We start from the raw sequence: 19,944 nt of genomic DNA, 5'->3' as shown, positions 1-19,944 counted from the left end.
AACATTACTTTCTACAAAATGTATTTAGCATATATTTAAAATATATTATTGGCCAAAAAAATCTATTTTTTTGCCGTATTATAATACTTTCTTAAACTGGGCTACCATGATATTATGACATAAAATATATTTGTCTACTTATTTAAAAAAAAATAATACTTATTTGTAGAGTGAGTAGTTATTGTGGGGATTTCAAAAAAGGGGGCGTAACTGTCAGAAGAATGATATTTACAATAAATATTTGTAAAAAAATATTTTAAAAAGTATGTTTTAAAATGTAGAATGTGTTTAATATTTCATTGATGTTTTGGCTGTTATGCTTCATTATTGGACATTTTTATTGGCCCTTAAACATATCCAGTGTTGGGGATAACGCATTACAAGTAACGTCCATTACGTAATAATATTACTTTTCTGAAGTAACGAGTAAAGTAACGCATTACTTGATAAATGTACACGCTATATGCGTACGTTTCAGTAATTTTTGCGATGAAAATGTGCAATTTCTGAATGCAGAACTTCTCAGTCATAAAAGCCACCTGCAAGGCCTGAAAGAGATCAAGCCTCAGCCAAGTGCGAAAATTAACGCAAAAGTAATGTAAGCATTACTTTCCATGAAAAGTAACTAAGTAACGCAATTAGTTACTTTTTTGCGAGTAACTTAATATTGTAATGCATTACTTTTAAAAGTAACTTTCCCCAACACTAAACATAACTATGCAACTTCTACATTAGACAGACCTCTCCTACATGAGGTATGTAAATAGAGGTATTTACTGAGAAATTAGTTTTAGTTTTCACGCCCTTCTCAAGGACGGAGATTTAAAATCTTAAAGTTGCAATGAAATTAAAATGAAAAACATAAATGTAAATGTAGTTTACAGAAAATGAAAATGTCATCATTTACTTACCCTCAAAACAAATGATGACATTTTCATTTTCTGTAAACTACATTTACATTTATGTTTTTCATTTTAATTTCATTGCAACTTTAAGATTTTAAATCTCCGTCCTTGAGAAGGGCGTGAAAACTAAAACTGGGAAAAGTCAGATTTACGTAAGTCATGATTTATTGATGTATGCTTCAGATCAAGCCAATTATGAGTTCTTCCTTTACAAAACAAGTGGACCCAAAGTTCTCTAGCACTCCATCTCACAGAAGTGGGGAGAGAGGAATATCTGTGTTTATTGCAACGTGGAGATCCAAATCGACAAAAAAAAAGATGCAACGGTAAGCAAGTTTTCAAAGCTTATGATCAACCTTAGAATGCTGGAAAAACTAAATACTGTTTTTATAAAAACACTTTAGCATGACGTCTTCAGTGGGTTTGGTTCTGATCTGTGTTATGCATATGTGGATCGGATCAACAAATTGGTAATTTGATGAAGAAAGTAAGACTAAATATTGATTCGGTGAAAAGCAATAATTCGCAAAACAGCTGTGAAGCGTTTCCTCATTTGTTATGCTAACTGTTGCAGCTGATGATATAGAATTGGAACTGGAACAGAAGCGTATAACTGTTGGAGCAGGATGTGCCCGTATCACGTGTGCATTTACTAATGCAAGAAAAGTATACGATGCCAAACAGATCTGGTTTAAAGGCAGCCCAGAGTTCCCCCTCGCCCCACCAGAGGTAGAGAGAAAGGACGGACTGGCAATGCACGTTTCTTCACAAGAAGAATGCAGTGTTATTCTGTGGGACCTCATTGGACAGGACAGAACTTAAGAATATGGGTTCATGTTAGAATTGACAACAAATGAAAAACGTATCTTTCCTGAAAGAGTCAAAGTGTCTTACTCTGCTGGTATGTATGTGCGGTAAACAGAGAAGAACTTATGTTCACAGAGAGACTTAGCAATGCCAAAACATAGCAAAGGGCTAAAAACCACTCAACATCTTGCATGAAGGGTCACCCCTTACATTTTCCTCAGATATATTTTCGGACCGTGCATAATATCACTACGCCTGCTGCAGCCATGTATAGTTCCTAGTCATATCTGCCTAGAAAATCAAAACTTTTAATTGTCTGTCGGTCTTGGTACACAATGTAACTACAGAAGAGTCAAGTTTTAATAGGAAAAATTTCGAAAATCTTTGGTTATTTTTTAGCGAGATGCTAATGGTCTAATCAGATTCAATAGATTGTGCTAAGCTATGCTAAAAGTGCTAGCGACAGACCCGGAGATCAGCTGAATGGATACCAAAACGGTAAGAATCAAATGTTTAAGTCTAGGGGAGCTGGAAAATGAAAAATATTTTCAACAAAAGTTAAATGTCCCTTTAAGATTAAAGATTTGCCATTGGAAAATATTTGATTTTTGTATCCGAATGGTCCTGAAATCAGACTTTTGGGTTTAAATGCCTAGAAAATGTGAAAAAGATCAACCCAGTAACATTGTTTTTGTAAACATTTCTCAGCGAGCATGAAAAAAGGTCATTGAAATTTGGCTCTCTTTGTGAAAGAAGATCTTATTATAATAATACCGCCCCTTAATCTGCACTATCCAACCGCAGCACTGCCAATCAGTGCAGAGAAAGTGAGAGAGAAAAAATAATTGACAGCACAGCTGAGTTTCAACAAACCACCGTTATTGGGATCAGTGTTTGCATTTAGTCACACACAAAAACAGCACATTTTTGCTCACACCTACAAAGTGGCAATTTTAACATGCTATAAAAAAAATAGAAAATGCATTTCTGGAGGAACTGCGAAAGTGTGCTTGCTCTGGTGCCACCAATTTAGTTTTTTTTTTCTTGTGCACATTGGAGTCCCAAGTTCATGTACAAAGTTTGGTTTCAATAAGTGAAAGCATTCCTGAGATATGAAGGACTTCCTGTTTTGGATGCAACGCTGCAGATTTCTTTGGGCTGTGATTGGCAAACTCTTCCAAAAATCAAAATTTCTTCTAGTAACTTTTGTGAGGCTTGGTCCAAGGATCATGTACATCCAGTTTTGTGAAGTTTGGACAAAATTTGTGACCTGTGAATCTTTTTTTTCTGTTCAATCCAATATGGCGGAAAAGAACGACATTGATCCGTAATGTCATCTCCTCAAGCAACTTAGACCGGCACTGCCCGAACGTTTTAAAGTTTGAACGGGCCGGGGTCTCTGTGTAAAATGGCCTAGTCGCAGGAGCTGGCCAAAAATTAGGGCGGAATAATAATAAGAAAACTTATGAAGATAATAAAAAAGTGTGCTTTTTGCAAGCACACTTAATTATCTGTGGGGTCTTTTGAGCTAAAACTTCACATATGTACTCTGGGGACACCAAAGATGTTATGTATCTTTTTGTATTAATAGGGGAACACTTTCTTCATGCATTTCTATTAAAATTAACATATGGCATTCAGAACTGTGTGCTGCTGTTGATGTTAATGCAGGCAATCTGCTGGTTTGTATTAGGTAAATTAAATATCGCTTTAGAAATTTTAGAGTACATCAGCGACAGCATGCTTTCACTTTGGGAAGTTTTAGTTCGTCCAAAAAATGCCATAAATTAATCTAGGAAGTGAAAAGTTGTTTTTATTAAAAGTTAACAAAAAGTTTTAATAAAAGGAAATATTAAATAATATAGATTATATAATATATGAAGAGTTTGGTTCCAAAACGCAATAAATGCCATTTTTGAAAAAAAAAAATGAGTTACTGCCAAAATCAGTATTATATCAGGTCAGTATTTAAAAGGAAATTCTAAATTTTATGCAAAATCCAATATCCGCCGTGTTAATCTTTCATCTTTTCTCCCTTTTTTCCCAAAACGCAATAAACGCCAGTCCTCCTTTTCTACAGAATGCAATAAATCCGCTCCACAAATTATTACAGAGCACCATTCCATGCAATGTAAACAAACAATGGCGGCACGTTGAATACACAGAGTCCTAGTTTTCCTCATCTACTTTGTACTTTGTGATCAACAAACAAACAAACACGAAATAATACTTTAATAGCATTGATAAACCTGTGGTTTTCTGTGATGGGAAAGAAACGTAAGCCATCAACATCTAATAATTTATGCGAGAGGCACTCGGTAGACGATCGCTTGTTCTCCTGACAGCATCTACCCGTGATAACACATTGACCCCAGGGGGTCTTATGAAAAACTTTCCTTAATTTTACTCAAAGTCAACGAGAATCACAGCTGATGGCTTTAAAAAATGTTATGCGACGACATCAAGTAAAACCACGCAGCAATGACAGTGTTTCTAATATGACAAAGTGTTTTGATTAATGCCATTAATAATAATTTTTTTATCAGTGTTTGTTCAACTAAATGAATATAAAATGGCAAAAATGAATGCACATTTATACATTGATTGAATAGATTTATAGACTTTTGAATAAAAACTTGTCATGGATTTATTGCATTTTGTGGAAAAAATTATTCGTTTTTATAATAAATCTTTGAAAATCAAGTTATGGATTTGAATTTTTTATGTTTTTATAACCCAAAGATGCTATGTGAAAGTTTGTAACAGAAAATAGTGGTTTTCATCTTGTCACTTTCTTGGTATAGAAAACACGTTATTACCGAAATTTGTCAAAATTGATTTATTGCGTTTTGGAAGCAAACTCTTCATATTTTCCAGAAGATGCTACCTGATAAAGTACATACCACTATTCTTGTGTCATTTGTTTTTTTTTTGGATCGCATTTCTGAGCTTGCAAAACCCACTAGCAGTTGCCAAACATCCCCACGTGTGTTCGAGACCAGTACTTTACATAATCTTTTTTTTTTAGCCCAGATTAAAGGAAAACACCATAATTTTACTATGTTCTTACCTCAAATTAGACGAATTCTAAGGCTACTTGCATTCAATCCGCCGATCACGCGCCCTGCAGCAACAGCCGTTTCTCATTTCGAAGGTTGCAGCCTCCGGAGGTCGCAATTCTATCATCAAGACTGTCTTATTTCAGAATATTGACAATTATAAAGTTAACTAGTATTGTTAGTTAATCTTGAATTATTGCAATATGCTTATAATTAGCAAATGTAATGCTCAGTTAACTTTAAAAAACAGGCTGATGACGTATGGAGCCTGCAAATGCGACCTCCGCAGGCTGCATCCTTTGGATTAAGAAACGGCCAGCAAATCAAGGCATTCCCGCCACCTGCCGGTCACGAGCGGAAGTACAAAAATATAGGGCATGGATTACTTCCGAGTACAGAGCTGACAGACCTATGCATGCTTACCTACAGGTTAGATAACGTTTACAGTCTGTTGTACATCATATGATAATAATTCAGTTCATATTACGATATGATTGATGTTTTATTGTTCAATTAAATAAAGCGAAGCGGAGACTCGCGTGAAGAGAAGCCGCAGATGTGACTGACAGAGGCCCACGATCGCATCACATTGAAGGTGAACAAACATTTAAGGATTTATTTTTCCAGAAAAATAGATAAATGTGCATCTAAGTCATTAGTCATTTAAAGTCAGTTTATTTTTATTTTTATTGAGTAAATGTTCCGAACGCTACAAAAGTCAGGTTACAGTAGAAGCCGTTGTAGCTATTTCAAATATTTACCATGGTTTAACTATGATATTTTGCCAGACTTGTTTTATATTCGTATTAAATAATATATTATGGGTGTGGGAAGTCTGCTTTAATATCATTTAAAAGTAAAGTTGTACCCAACACTGACAATAATACAGTAGGGCTATGGTATTACCATGTTTTTACTATAGTAACCTTATAGTTTACAGTAATAAAGAAAATTTTTATTAGAATTTGTAGCAATACCATAGTAATACTATCTGGTCATGTGTATGTGTTATACCATCTGGTCATACCGTCCCACATTTTGTGTTATGATTTCAGTGATCATGGCCGAAGATCCCCAGAGAAACTTCAGGTCGGCGTATTATGAGAAAGTGGGTTTCAGAGGTGTGGAGGAGAAAAGATCTTTGGAGATTCTGCTGAAGGACAATCCACTGGGTAAAAAACCAACCGTGATTAATAACAATCATCACATATATCATTTCATACATTTGTTAACTGTATAAGTATTGAGTATCATGTTGGTGAACACCAGTCGTCAGTGTTTCCAGCTTTACTGTAGAGTTACTGTGATCAGCTTTGTTGAATGAATTGAATCTCTCTTTCAGATGTGGAGAAGTTGAGCACTTTTAGTCAGAGGTTTCCTCTGCCCTCTATGTACAGAATACATGTGTGGAAAGTCTTATTGGGTGAGAATTTGAATTATTATGAAATGCATAAACATATTGTCCTGATCAAATTAACAACATGTCTACTTACTAGGGGTGTAATGATACATCGGTATGGATTGATACATCGATTATATTTCTGACGATATGATGCATCGATCCCACACATAAAATATTGATATGAGCTACCTGAGGAATTGAATCGAATCAAATGCTTAAGTTTAACAGCTTTTTATATTAATTTATTTTTTATTTAATTATTTTTTTCCACAACTACTTACTTACTTATTCATTTAGCTGACGCTTTTATCCAAAGCGACTTACAATTGCTATATATGTCAGAGGTCACACGCCTCTGGAGCAACTATGGGTTAAGTGTCTTGCTCAGGGAGACAATGGTGTGTGACAGTGGATTCAAAACCGGGTCTCACCAAAGGCACACCAAAGGTCAGTGTCTTATCCACTGCGCTATCACCACCCCATTATTATGAAACTACCTCAGTGATTGTCACTATTGCACATTTTGGCATAAAATACTGAAAGACTTTGACCCTCATTATTCATTTTTCTTTATTTAACACAAAAAGTGTCTTTTTTTGTTAGTTTTTTGTTCTAAATGTTCCAATTGAGACAGAGATTGTGCCATTTTTAAAGAGTTTAATTAAACGTTAATGTTATATATTAGTTGCATTTGTAAGTTATTAAAAATGTAACTGCTTAACTAGGCACATAACATTAAAAAATTAATAAATTAATTGAATTGTAATTGCATTGAAGAACCACACACTGTATCTGCAAATAATATCGCATAACTGGCGAAGAAAACTGATATTGTTTCGCGTCGTCATAAACTGTCCAATTTCCACCCCTACTAACTAGTAGGGTTACAAAGGGGTGGAAAATTTCCATGAGGACTTTATCTGGGGAATTTTGGAAATATTCCAAAATGGAAACATAATGGGAATTTATGGGAATTATTTGGAAGTTTAGGGACATTTATATAAACTATATCATATATTACAAGTAAGGGATAATGTAGAGGCAGCCGGTAGTTATTGGGAAATAAGCCCCGACAGTGTGATCAGGACCCGACGCGAAGCGGAGGGTCTTGTATCACACTGAAGGGGCTTATTTCCCAATAACTACCGGCTGCCTCTACATTATCCCGCTTATTACACTGCTACTTGCCACATAAGAAAAAAAACTGGACATGAATATGAATTTTAAACATTTTATTGGCATATTTGTTTTAAATTAACATTTTTATCCTTCCGCGAAACTTTTCACAGATGCATAAAATGATCGTAATACCTTATTAAGATCCTCTGCTTCATACTTGTCTGTCTCCATTTTTTTCTCTTTAACCAGTCTTTGAGAAGTTTTAATCCCCATTCTGTATTTTTGTGTGAGCTGGCTTCGTAGCTGTCATGCTCTATTTCGTCAAGTTCAGTCTCAGTAAGCTGTCTGTGTCTTGTCGTGGTTGTCCAGTGTTTGTCACAAGATGGCGCCAAACAGACAGTAATCTTTATTGATCTTTATTGGCGCGGAGCGATTTTACTCGTGCAAGTAGTCCGGCTATGCGTTATTAATTTGGAGCGGTTATTATTTGAAAAGAACGAACCTGCAAATGTCTCCACTGACCAATCAGAATCAAGCATTCCAGAGAGCCGTGTAATAAACATAAATAAACATTTAGTTTAACCATATGCAGACATGCATGCAAGGTAATACAAATTTTGAAGATTCCTGATACTTAGTTACGCTCATTAAGTTGGTGATTAATTTGATCAAAAATTCTTTAGAAATTATTCTTGATGATATATATTTGATTGTATAAATGCAGGCTTGATGAGCATAAGAGACTCCGTTAAAAACATTAAAAATAGTAATGTGTAATGTGTTTTGGGTGTTTTTGGGTACTTTCTTTAATGATCTCACCTAAATGTTTTCTCAGTCAGTGTATTTGTCTTCACGTAAGAAAAAATTGACGGCGGGCCGTACATTTAAGTTCCCTGTTATAGGCAACTCTCGAATTTTTTCGAATTCCAAAATTATTCCCATACCGTATTTTCCGAACTATAAGTCACACTTTTTTCATAGTTTTTTGGGTACTGGAACTTCTAGTCAGGTGCGACTTATACGTCAATATTTTTTATATGAACAGAGTGAAACCATTACCGTCTACAGCAGTGAGAGTCTGCCATATGCTGCTTCTGTATTTATGTAATTCAATGGATTCTGTGATGTGGAATGACTTCAGGAACGTTTTGAACTTGTGTTTTGTATCTTGTAAATAACTGTTTATGTTACTTTAACATGTACAGACATCTATTCAGCCTGCTGTTCTGTGCTATTGTTTAGTTGAATAACTTGCCTTTCCAGATTAAATGTCTTTTCTTCGGCTTGGATTTTGTGAAATAATTTTCTAAATAAACGCAACGTATAGTCCAGTGCGCCTTATATATGTTTTTTTTTCTTCAAAAGTAAACGCATTTTTGACTGATGCGACTTATAGTCAGGAAAATACGGTATATTCCTGTTAATTCTCATGGAAAGTTTCCAGTCTTGAAAATTCCCAGAATTTTGCAACCATACTATCTAAAAAGAGATTTCGCCAGTATCTCATTTATAGATGAACAAGTATTGTTACTTATCTGCAAACTCACAGTGTATGATATTATATGCCCACTTTTAACCCACCCATCTATTTACCATAAATAAACTCCGTAAGTCGTCTCTCATTGTATATAATGGCTGATGATTCTGTGTCTGCAGGTATTTTACCTCCTCACACTGATTCTCATGCATTGGTATCTCGATACCGTACCGAGCAGTTTGAAGACATCAGTGCGGCTTTAACAAGCATGCGTTTCATCAGCTCAGCCACGCCCCCTACAGAAGTCTACCTCCGCATGTACCAGCTAGAATTCCTGCAGCTTCCCCGGAGATCTGAGCTTAAACCTCCGGTAAGGAGGACTTTCTCTTGTGTTTGAGGATCATTTCCCATGTACTGATGTATTAAGAGCGTTTTATGGTTTTTGTTCAGGACGCAGGGGACGAAAATTTCCTGGCTGTGGCTCAGGCGATGGAAGAGATCGTTGATGATCCCGTGGACTGCTATTGGCTGATCCGATGTTTTATTAACCAGTTTAATCACAAGTTTGGAGACTCCATACCTCACCTGGTAAATGTACTTGTATTATATGTATGTAAAAGTTTCTGCAGCAAATATACAATGCTGTTTACTAGCATTTATATTACTAGACCTTTAGTTTACATTACAGCACAGCCACTTATTTATTTGTTTAGGTTTGTTTTGAAATATTTAGTTCCTCTCTCTTTCTCAGCCAAAGAGTTTGGAGCACTTCTTGTCTCAGGAGGACAGCGGTCTGTTGGCTCATCTGAAGACGTCTGGCTGTCTGGGTTCATTACCGTACTGTCTGTGGTTCAGACGCTGTTTCGCGGGCTGTTTACCAGAGTCCAGTCTGCAGAGGTCAATCACACAAACACACACACAGTATTGTTCTGTACACACAATGCACACTATCATGGAAGTAAAAGACAAACATCTGTACTACAAATTGCACATTATGAAAATTCACATACTGTCCCCAGTACACACTGCAGTCATAGGTACTTATATACATTCACAGTTTGGGGTAAGCATGTGCTGATTGATTTTGCTGTCATGTGATTGGTTGGCAGGGTGTGGGATAAAGTGATCAGTGGATCTTGTAAGATCTTGGTGTTTGTTGCCGTGGAGATTCTGCTCAATTATAAGATCGTGCTCATGGGAATGAGTCAACCTGATGGAGTCTTCAACTTTCTGTCTAATGTAAGTACACAAATTTTATCTGTAAAGCCGCCTTTCCACTGCACACGGCAAACGACGGCCAATAAACCGGAAGTCATTCATTTCCTATAGAGAGTCGCACAGGGGCTGCGTAAGGTGCCGACCGTCTGGGATCCGTAATTTTCAGATCCATTTTTTTAAGTTGGATCCGTAAAATTTTTTTAACGTGCGACTACATCGCATGCGATACGCTGACCGGAAGTGATGAATTTCCGTGAATTCCAATCAAAACACTGTGTGATGTGAAAATTATTTAATCCTTTTTGTTTAACTGTGTCAATAATATTTGAATCTTTTAAAAAAGTATTGATTACTGATAGCTAAGTAATAAATTATTCATTTAATATGTACACGTCTTTGTCATATATGCATAGCTATTTATTGTTTCATTCATTTGCATTCATTTATTTATTTCACTTTGGTAAATATTACAATGAAGGCTCTTGAATGACGCATTTTTGCAAGCTGAAATGAGCTTCTCTCCCATGGTACGATTAAACTGAAACTTCATTACGACTGCCACTAGGGGGCAAACTCCAGAAATCGTGTCAGAATGTCGTGTGCATAGACTGTAAAAAAAGATGGACGACGTGAAGTTGCCTCCCTCCATTGTAATGAATTGAAGCCAAAAATGTCCAACCATGGTCGCCACCATGTTATGTAAAAACGTCAGTTTGGAGCCAAGACATGCGTAGAAGGAATCGTTCGTGGACCCAGAGGCGGAGCCCCGGTATCAAACTTCCGCCAAATGCTTGCGCGCCTAATTCAACCACGCCATCATAACGACACGCCCCATTTCTATAACATTAAATTACTAGCTAAAATGAAACTTAGCACAAAAATGAACACTTGAACATATATCAAGATATATGTTCATATCATGATAACAACTACCTGAAAGGACCAAAACCATCTTTCTGAAACTTTTATTGGAAGTGTAAATTTTTTTTATTTAGAGCAGAGTCCCATTCGTTTGAATGTAGAGGGCGGGGTTTATGACTTGTACTGCAGCCAGCCACCAGGGGGTGATCAAAGAGCCAGAGGCTTCACTTTTCAAGACTTATGAGACACAACCGGTCGTGTGCAGTAAAAAAAGCGGTTTTAAAGGCACAATATGCAATTTTCACCATTAGAGGTCACTAAACAAAAATGGCCGCAGCTTAATGACCCTGTGAAAAAGCGTGGAACGATGGGAGTTGTAGCATTTACGTGTCTGAGAACTAACGATTTATCACAAGTAATCTCATCAATTAAGAGAAAACGCTTCCCTACCGATGATGAGTTTTTATGGCAATCCATATTTCTGCTATTATCCACTAGATAGCGCTCTTACGCAACATATAAAACACGGAAGCATTCACTGATTCAAAAACAGTAAAATCTCATAAAATTGCTTAGAAAATGCAATAATTTAAGCTTTTTGCTCAAAATTTGGTATTTTTAAAGAAACCTGCCCATATTTGAGAGTTGATAAAAAGAGAACAAATAAAGATAGGATGAAACAGGTTTTTTGTTTGAAAGCAGATGGTCTGCGCATTTAATATATTGTATGTTTATATATTTAAAGAAGAACATTTTCTTAAACTTTTGTAAAAATAAAAATAAAATGCTGGTGCTGTCAACTTTTTTTAAACGCTGGCATGGAAAGAGTTAACAACTTATTTGTATTATTCTCTTTTTTGTTCAATTTAAAGTTTTTATCTGCCTTTGCTCTATTTGATTGTTTTAAAGGGATTTCTTTTTTCTGATAAACACAAAAGAAGATATTTTGAGAAATGATGGTAAACACACAGCAGATAGAGACCATTGACTTCATAGTAGGAAAAAATATTTTGGAAGTATTGTAAAAAATTAAGACAAAAATATTTTGATAAATGATGATAAGCACATAGTTGACGGTACCAATTAAATTCCATCAATTTTTTATTTCTACTATAGAAGTCAATGGTCACTATCTGCTGTGTGTTCCATCATTTTTCAAAATATCTTCTTTTGTGTTCATCAGAAAAAAGAAATTTATACAAGTTTAGAACAACACATGTGATTCATATGATATGAATCATTACCAAACATGCTTGTTTCTCCTGTAAACTTCTCACCTTTTCTTCACAGATGCCACAGGAGAATACAGATGCTATAGTTACGAAAGCCATAGACCTCTGGCACAAACACTGCGGGACACCCATGCATTCTGTGTAAGAGCACCACACTACAGTTAATGACTGAAACAGACCGCTGTGTAATCCAGATGCTTCAAGATCGCCTACAGATCGCTCGAGCTTCATACTGGACATCGGTGCAGTAGAAGCTAAAGATGAAGTCAAACTCACAACTGTGTGCGCAGTTCATTTTTATTACGATTCCTTTACATCAGAATCTGCATACATCATTCAGGAGTGACGGTACATTAGGTAACATGCACGTTCTGCTCTCTTCCTGGATTATCTGAGCTGATGGCAGCACAAGAGCAGAACGTTGAAATAAAAAAACACATCAATCATTCAAAACGTGACGCCTTCTGTTTTTCGAGATGGAAATAATTCACCCAAAAATCTAAATTCTGTCACTTGTTTCTACTGTGGATCACAAAGAAGATGCATCACTGTTTTCTGTTTTATTGACAAGATCCAGTTTTGGGTTTTTCATGGAAATACGAAGAAGATTCTTGAATTTCTACTTTCAGATAACAGCAGCAGTTTGAAACTTAATGTAGGAAAACAATGACAGAATTTTCCCATCAGGTGCAGCTATTACTTTGTGTATTTATGTTCAGTATCAAAATATAAATATCAACATAAAAAGTTTCACATTGTTGCAATGTCTCTGATTAAAATAAATACAAAAACAAATGTAACACTGACTCGTAAAACTTAACTCGTGAAATGTTTTGGTTTTATTTTGGCAAACGAATGCTTCTGTAAAGGGTGCGTCCCAAACAATCAGTGTTGGGCTAGTTACTCCAAAAATGTAATATATTACTCATTACTAGTTACTCATTTCAAAAGTAATAGTATTTCTAAATTACTCCCAGCCAACAGTTATTAGTACACTACTAGTTACATTACTTTTCCATTACACCCCAAGGTAATTGCTTAATTTTTGCAGTCTTTGAATTCATGAAAGTTACAGATAAATGACAAATGTTTTAAATTATTTTTTTAAACACCTTCTGTAATTAAATAAAACATGTAACACGTATACTAAAATCTGCAACAGGGCTCAAGCTCAAGTGGAATTAACCAAACATGTTGGCAGAACGAAAAAGAGCTATAGCGTCCTGTGTTGGTGACGTTGTGGCCAAATTTGGGATGGTAACTGTAATATAAAAAATTTTGGTAATTATTTACACTACAAGTTACCAGGGAAAATAATATTATTACAGTAACTAAGTTACTAGTTAGTTAACTAGTTACTGCCCAACACTGCAAACAATACACCCTACTTAGCACACTACAGCCATGCACTTGACTGTAGGGACCTTAACTTTATCTGAGACAAAAACATTCCCACATGGTCTATAAACACACACACAGCCGACGATAAAACACTGAAGGTTTGTGTTATTGCTCTGCTGTCACTTAACTGCAGTGCGTCCCTTTGACATCTTCACTGTAAACGGTCACCATTCATTTCAAAAATAAAAAAACATGATTTTGTCAAAAAAGAAATTAAATATATGGACAAAAACACAGATATTCATAAATCAGTAATGCGACATGTACATTTTATAAAAGTCTTTTTATATCTGCTTCATTTCTGTGACTTATTTCTCTTGAATTATAAATAGAAAATCAATCAGATTATCTGTTGCATTACGAGCCAACAGACCTGAAAAACAAAATTATAGCACATACCACTGACAGACATCAGTTTTGAAAGGTTTCGTCAGAATATACACATATATCTGCACATAAACCGCTCTCTCGTTCTGTTCCACTGGCTCTTGAATCTTATCCTTCATCGTACTGTGAATCTGCCAGCGGACACGGAGTGAAATTCCCGTGCGGTTGCTCCGAATTCAGTTCGAGTGTTGTGTCGCTCTGTTGTGATTCCTGATGAAAATTAACGGCGGTCTCTGTTTAGAGTCTCAGTTTATTAAACGGCTCCATATGAGCATCTATTAGTTAAAATCTTCAGTTACGGCCGATGAAACCTGCAATGAAGAGATTGTATTATTATTTACACACTATAATAATACAAAACTAATACAATGTGTCATTTTAAATCTCTCTTAAGACTTTAACTACTAGCAGGAATCTTTATACTCATGTGTTTGATCACCTGGTTAGATGTCGACTCGACTCGTGCACCTCCATCTCTGTGCTCTTGAACTCATTGAGTTCTTTACGAATGGCAGCCTGTGAGAGACACAAACCATGCAAATTATGCCAAATTATTACCAGTGCAATGCAAAGAAAACTTTATAAAGTCAACGTAACGTTTATAACTGAGTGAAACGGGAAATTCAACGAGAAACAGATGTTAGGAAAAAATTTTATCCATCAGGTTTTGTTTGGAATGTGGATAAGTCTACAAGTTAGGCAGATAAAAACATAAAAATGAAACATTTTAAAATGCATAAAAAAAATTAAAAAGGCAAAAAAGTGTAAAAAAAAAAAAAACATAAGCCTTAAAGAATTTTTTTTTAGAAAGGCATACATTTTTAAAAAACATGTAAAAAAAACGTTTAAACATTTTGTTTCTTTTTTACCTTTGTAAGTTTTTTATGCTTTTTTAAAAAGACATAAAAAGCGTTTTAAAATTATAAAAAAAAAAACATAAAAAGCATTAAAAAAAATTCAAAAAGTGTAACATTAAAAAAGTAAAAAAAATGAAAACATAAAAAGTAGTTAAAAAGTGGAAAAACCATTTAAAGCGTGTAAAAAATGTAAAAAAGGTGGAAAAAGGGTAAAAGACATAAAAAGCGTAAAAGAGAAACAAAAATGTAAATAAGCAAAAAAACATAAAAAGTGTAATTTTTTTTAAAAAAGCATTAAAAAACTGTAAAAAAAATTTAAAAGGCATAAAAACATTTTTAAAAAATGTGTAAAAAAAACTTTTAAAAAGCATTTTAAAAAAACAAAGCATAAATTGTTTGTTGTTAAAAAAAAATTAAAAGCGGGTAAAAAAAACCTTAAAAAGCATAAAAAAGTAAAAAGGCAAAAACATGCAAAACACAAAAAAAGCGTAAAAAAGAAACATAAAATAAAAAAAACCGTTTAAATAGTTAAAAAAATATTAAAAGCATGTAAAAAAGACATAAAATAGCAAAAAAAGAAACAAAAATGTAAAAAAGCATAAAAACAATAAAAAAGTGTAAAAACTTTTAAAACGCTTTTAAAAAAACATAAAAAAGCAAGAAAGTGTAAAAAACATAAAAAAGAAGTAAAAATTTAAAAACGCATTAAAACATTTTTAATTTTTTTTTTTAAATGTGTAAAAAACTTTTAGAAAGCATTTTCAAAAACATAAAAAAGCTTTTTTTTTTTAAAGACAAAAAAAAAACATTAAAAGCGTTTAAAAAATTAAAGGCATAAAAATTAAAAAGGCAAAAAACATACATAAAAAGGAACATACATTTTAATAATAAAAAAAGTGTAAAAAACTTTAATGAGCATTACATAAATTTTTTTTTAAAAGAAAGTGTAAAAAAACATTAAAAACGTGTTTAAAAAAAAACGACACAAAGCAAATGAGAAAGCTTTTCCAAGAGTGATTTTAATTTTTATGCATTCCATTCTACCCAGGCTAGTAATGGAATAACCACTTTGCATTGACTTTCCGCATCATAATCATAGTTGTCAAAGGTGGACAGGTTAAGACAGATGAACCTTATCTGCAGCAGTGAGGCGTGTCCAGGGTTTGTCGGCCCTCCGGTCGTAATCCTGAGCTTCCGCCACTTCCACGTAATCGCTGAAGCGGATGAGAATTTTCGCCTCTCTGAGCTCCTCTACAGTCGGTCTCTGACTCAACTACACACGCATGCAAACACAGAGGATTGTTAAAATGTAAACGCATCGTTCTTTGTTATTTTATCGTATTTACTAACGGTAACATATCGTATAATGCAACCAACATACAGTAACCAAAGCACATAAGCAGAAACAACACATTTATTTAAAGTTGTTGTGTAACTCTAATCTAATCTGTGCCGTAACCCGAAATAGTGTGTTGCTATAGGAACGCTGTCCGAAAACCCTCAAATCTCCGCTCACCTTTCTCGAGAGTCTTTTCTTCAGCTCACGTTTCTCCTCCAGTTCCTCCTGCTCGTTTCGAGCTGAACGAGAGAAAATCCAACACATGAAACCTTAAACACTATTACTGCTGCACACCACTGATGTGTTCACATATAAAACACACAACATCTAAACTGAACCACACTGCTCCACAAGTGTATTGAGTGATTTTTGAGGTCGCTTGTTATACTGGAGATACAGTTTCAAAAGCAGACTTCAAGCTTCACTTTATTTCGAGCATTGACTTTGATCTTGCACATAAAAAAATGAACAAAAAAAAATCCACGATAAATTGAAATAATTTCAAATGCTTAACTTTAACTCTTTCCCCGCCAGCATTTTTGAAAAAAAGTTGCCAGCGCCAGCATTGCACTGATAATTTAAGTTTTCTTCGAATTAAACGTCAAAGCAATAAAACAGGCAAGTAATCGTCATAATTGTCACAATTTATTAGACAATTAACCGTCAGCCAAATTTCATAACCATGACAGCCCTAGTTGTTGATGACTATTTCAACACGAGGGATAAATGTCTCTTGCTGTCTCCAAAATTCGTAAAATCTGCTTTGAAATCTTGTCACCACAGTAATCACGACATGGCGTAAACACACCTATAGTTTTTGAATACAGTAGACGAAAAGTACTCGGATGACCTACTACTTATCATTAAAAAAACTACTAACAAAAAAAACTACTAATACAATAAAATACCAGAAATAGATGAATCCCAGGCGGGTTTTGGCTAGAAGAGATTAGGGCTGTCAAAAGATTAATCGTGATTAATCGCATACAAAATAAAAGTTTTTGCATCATTTATTTGTGTGTATTGTATGTAATTATTATGTATATATAAATACACACATACATGTATTAATTTAAGAATTTTTTTATATATATAAATAATATACAAAATCTTTTTATTTATAATATAAAATATCAAAATCACAGTTTTATGCAAAAACAAACTTTTATTTTGTATGTGATTAATTGTGATTAATCTTCTGACAGCCCTAGAGGAGATACAGCAAACGCCTAAATCTCATGAGATTATGATAAAAACAGCACTCATCTGGTGTGATTTTACTAGATTTCGGCATTTGCTGTATCCCTTCTAGCCACAACCCCCCCAGACAGCCCTTTAATTTTGGTCACGGCTGTTGTGATTATGTAATATTACTCGTGATTACTCCTGCCATTCATCACTCCAGAAACTTTGCCGTGTGTATGGGGTCATGACTGGGGTCAAATCTTGATTTAATTGAAAAATGTGTGAAATATTTGACGTGACTGAAATGTGTGTCATGACATACGTTTGAGGATATTTCTCTGTTCCAGTTCTTCTGCTGAAGGTCTCTGGCTGAGTCGACTGCAGACAGACAATAAATGAAGCATCTTTATTCTGGTTTGTGTTAAATGCCTTGAGCTCAGGAAAAGCACTTTATTCTTATCAAAAGTTAACTTAATTTATTTTCATTCATTCATTTTATATAGCACAAATAAACAAAACAAGAGTCGACCACTGTGCTTTACAGAATAAAAGTCTAGGAGGCATACAGTACTTTTTCAAATGGTCAACTTTTCGATGATAAGTGTTTGCTGGTTGTGTGTTTGGGTTCTGACCGGGTTAGTTTGGTGCCGATCTGTTGTCTGGACTCGAGTCTCTCCTGGTCCGACATCATAGGTAAAATGTTTTTATCCTCCAGTTCTCTCTTTGATGGTCGATTGCTCAGTTTAATCGCCAATGAATCTTTCCGCAAGATTCTTAAAGCCAATGTACCTACACAAACAAAAATCATACACACATACATGGGTCCCCTTGAGAAATAAATTATATAAATTATATAAACATAATTCATACATAAACATTTAGTATCAGTGGCAGCCGGCATTCAAGTAAAGCCACTTTGAAACAATGTAACTGGATTTGATTATAAAATGTTGTATGTGTTTTTTTGTCACTGCATTGCCCAGTCTATCTTTAGTTATAGATTTAGAGATTTTTGCCAACATTGTGTTAAGATAGATTGTGTTAGTGGTATTTATACTGCTGGGAATTTACCTGATTGTAAATACTAAAATTAAATAAATAATTACTAAAAAAACAACCTGTTAAAGGCACAATACGTAAAATTTTTGCATGAAAATATCCAAAACAACACTGTTATTTATTTTTTAATCTCAAATGCACGGATAGGTGTATGACGTCAAAGTATTGCGATAGTGATTCGTACGATGCAGTACTCTCACGATAGGTGGGTGATTCTCACGAAATCCAGACTTAAAAATTTTTTAAAAACCCTTGAAGCCAATTTTTTTTGCAAATATATGATTAAGGTCTGAACTTACTATAACCATTCTTTTTAGAGGATTTCCTATAGAATTACTTACATTTTTAGATTATCATTATAAAAAATTATCATTACCGCAACATGCTATTACATTTAAAAATGCATTTACAAACTCATGTTTCGGTAATGAGAACTAAAAAGTTGTCTAGGTACTATGACAAACAAAATGTCAACTTTTATTTGGAGAGAAAAAATAAGAAATGCTAACCTGGTAGCCATCTTGAGTGTCACAGATATTTATGTCCCTTACAACAATTAAAAAAAAAAAATGTTAGTTCCTTGAGGGCTTAAACAATGATTGAAAATTGTTGCGGAGGATGAGAAAATTGATCTTAGACACATTTATTTTCCTTATTATTGTCTCTACATTTACAAATACCACATGTTTTTTTTTTACTGTAAATGTTTATAGTATAACATGCACTGAAGCTTTTTATTTTTTAGATTTTTTAATTATAAATATTTCCATGTCAAAGAACCCAAATCCAGTCATGGAAAAATTTCTCCTTAAATGTGAAAAGAAAACAACAAAATTGGTTTGTATGATGTCATTTGAAATCATGTGCAAAATAGTACATGACGAGATGTTTGTAACTGTATGCTTCTTATTTTGATACTCTTACTTTGCATTTACTTTTTATCAAAATGTTTCATTACACCTCATAGGTCTAATTTCGCAAGAATCACCCAGATGTCATTCGTCAACCCATCTGCGCAGTGCCGCATGCGGAAGTACAATAGTAATGCCAAGTTTAAATTGTAATGATTATAAAACTATTTCATTACATCATCAATGAACATGATAAGTGAGTCCTGTCAGATCGATTCCTATTGACATTGAAGGTGAAGACTATAACTCCCATCATCCACGCTCTTTAACATCATCATCATCATCATCACCAAGCTGTGACCTTTGTTGTTGTTTAGCGACCTCTAGTGGCGAAAATGACATATTGTGCCTTTAATAACTGCAATGCTATTAAAAACTAAATCAAATCCACCACTAAACACACAAAATACCGTAATAACAGATTGTACTTGTAAACAAAGAGTCATCATCATCATCATCGTCGTCATCATCTTCCTCTTCATCTTCCTCGTGCGTGTGTGTGCTGAAGGTGTGTGTGATGAGTGTGTGTGTGTTGGCTGGTGATTGGTGCATACAGTCTCTGTTCTCTTTCTCCTCTTCCATCTCCACCAGAACAGATGGGACCGCCTGCAGAACAGAACTACACACACACAAAGCCGAGAGATCAGAAACACACAAAACATAATAGACACACCCATTGTTTATTCTGCATATGTATATAATGACATGAATAAACACTTAATGTA

The 19,944-nt window shown here is 34.6% G+C and overlaps 2 protein-coding genes across 6 annotated transcripts in view; one reads left to right on the top strand and one right to left on the bottom strand.

Moving 5' to 3' along the window:
- Nucleotides 1–5,055: 5,055 nt before the first annotated feature.
- Nucleotides 5,056–12,880, top strand: tbc1d7 (TBC1 domain family, member 7). 2 transcript variants are annotated; one of them, XM_065256472.2, is made up of 9 exons: nucleotides 5,056–5,200; nucleotides 5,295–5,366; nucleotides 5,827–5,943; nucleotides 6,114–6,194; nucleotides 8,949–9,139; nucleotides 9,220–9,357; nucleotides 9,521–9,666; nucleotides 9,879–10,008; nucleotides 12,139–12,880. In XM_065256472.2, exons 3-9 carry the CDS (start codon nucleotides 5,832–5,834, stop codon nucleotides 12,223–12,225), a joined length of 885 nt encoding a protein of 294 aa, XP_065112544.1. In that variant the 5' UTR covers nucleotides 5,056–5,200; nucleotides 5,295–5,366; nucleotides 5,827–5,831; the 3' UTR covers nucleotides 12,226–12,880. The 2 variants fall into 2 exon arrangements, with proteins under 2 accessions (XP_065112544.1, XP_073667477.1); XM_073811376.1 differs by having other exon boundaries at nucleotides 5,142–5,366.
- phactr1 (phosphatase and actin regulator 1) overlaps nucleotides 12,360–19,944 on the bottom strand; it is a 29,326-nt gene continuing 21,741 nt past the window's right edge. For all 4 annotated transcript variants that reach the window (XM_065256470.2, XM_065256471.2, XM_065256468.1 and 1 more), the window contains exons 7-13: nucleotides 19,648–19,838; nucleotides 17,882–18,038; nucleotides 17,572–17,627; nucleotides 16,242–16,303; nucleotides 15,858–15,998; nucleotides 14,308–14,384; nucleotides 12,360–14,179 (exon numbers count right to left, since the gene is read on the bottom strand). In XM_065256470.2, the coding sequence (XP_065112542.1) occupies nucleotides 14,164–14,179; nucleotides 14,308–14,384; nucleotides 15,858–15,998; nucleotides 16,242–16,303; nucleotides 17,572–17,627; nucleotides 17,882–18,038; nucleotides 19,648–19,838 (700 nt within the window). In that variant the 3' untranslated portion in view covers nucleotides 12,360–14,163. The remainder of the gene's footprint in view (nucleotides 14,180–14,307; nucleotides 14,385–15,857; nucleotides 15,999–16,241; nucleotides 16,304–17,571; nucleotides 17,628–17,881; nucleotides 18,039–19,647; nucleotides 19,839–19,944) is intronic.

The sequence above is a fragment of the Paramisgurnus dabryanus genome, chromosome 12 (assembly GCF_030506205.2).
Source record: "Paramisgurnus dabryanus chromosome 12, PD_genome_1.1, whole genome shotgun sequence".
NCBI lineage: Eukaryota > Metazoa > Chordata > Actinopteri > Cypriniformes > Cobitidae > Paramisgurnus > Paramisgurnus dabryanus.
Note: the sequence above shows the minus strand (reverse complement) of the source record. Positions and strands in the feature narration are given on the sequence as shown.

Excerpts from the sequence above, each read along its gene's own strand:
- tbc1d7 (XM_065256472.2), top strand. The coding sequence starts at position 5,832 with ATGGCCGAAGATCCCCAGAGAAACTTCAGGTCGGCGTATTATGAGAAA. Across the intron at positions 9,140-9,219 it reads GATCTGAGCTTAAACCTCCG|GACGCAGGGGACGAAAATTT; the intron begins GTAAGGAGGACT and ends GTTTTTGTTCAG. Across the intron at positions 9,358-9,520 it reads GAGACTCCATACCTCACCTG|CCAAAGAGTTTGGAGCACTT; the intron begins GTAAATGTACTT and ends TCTCTTTCTCAG.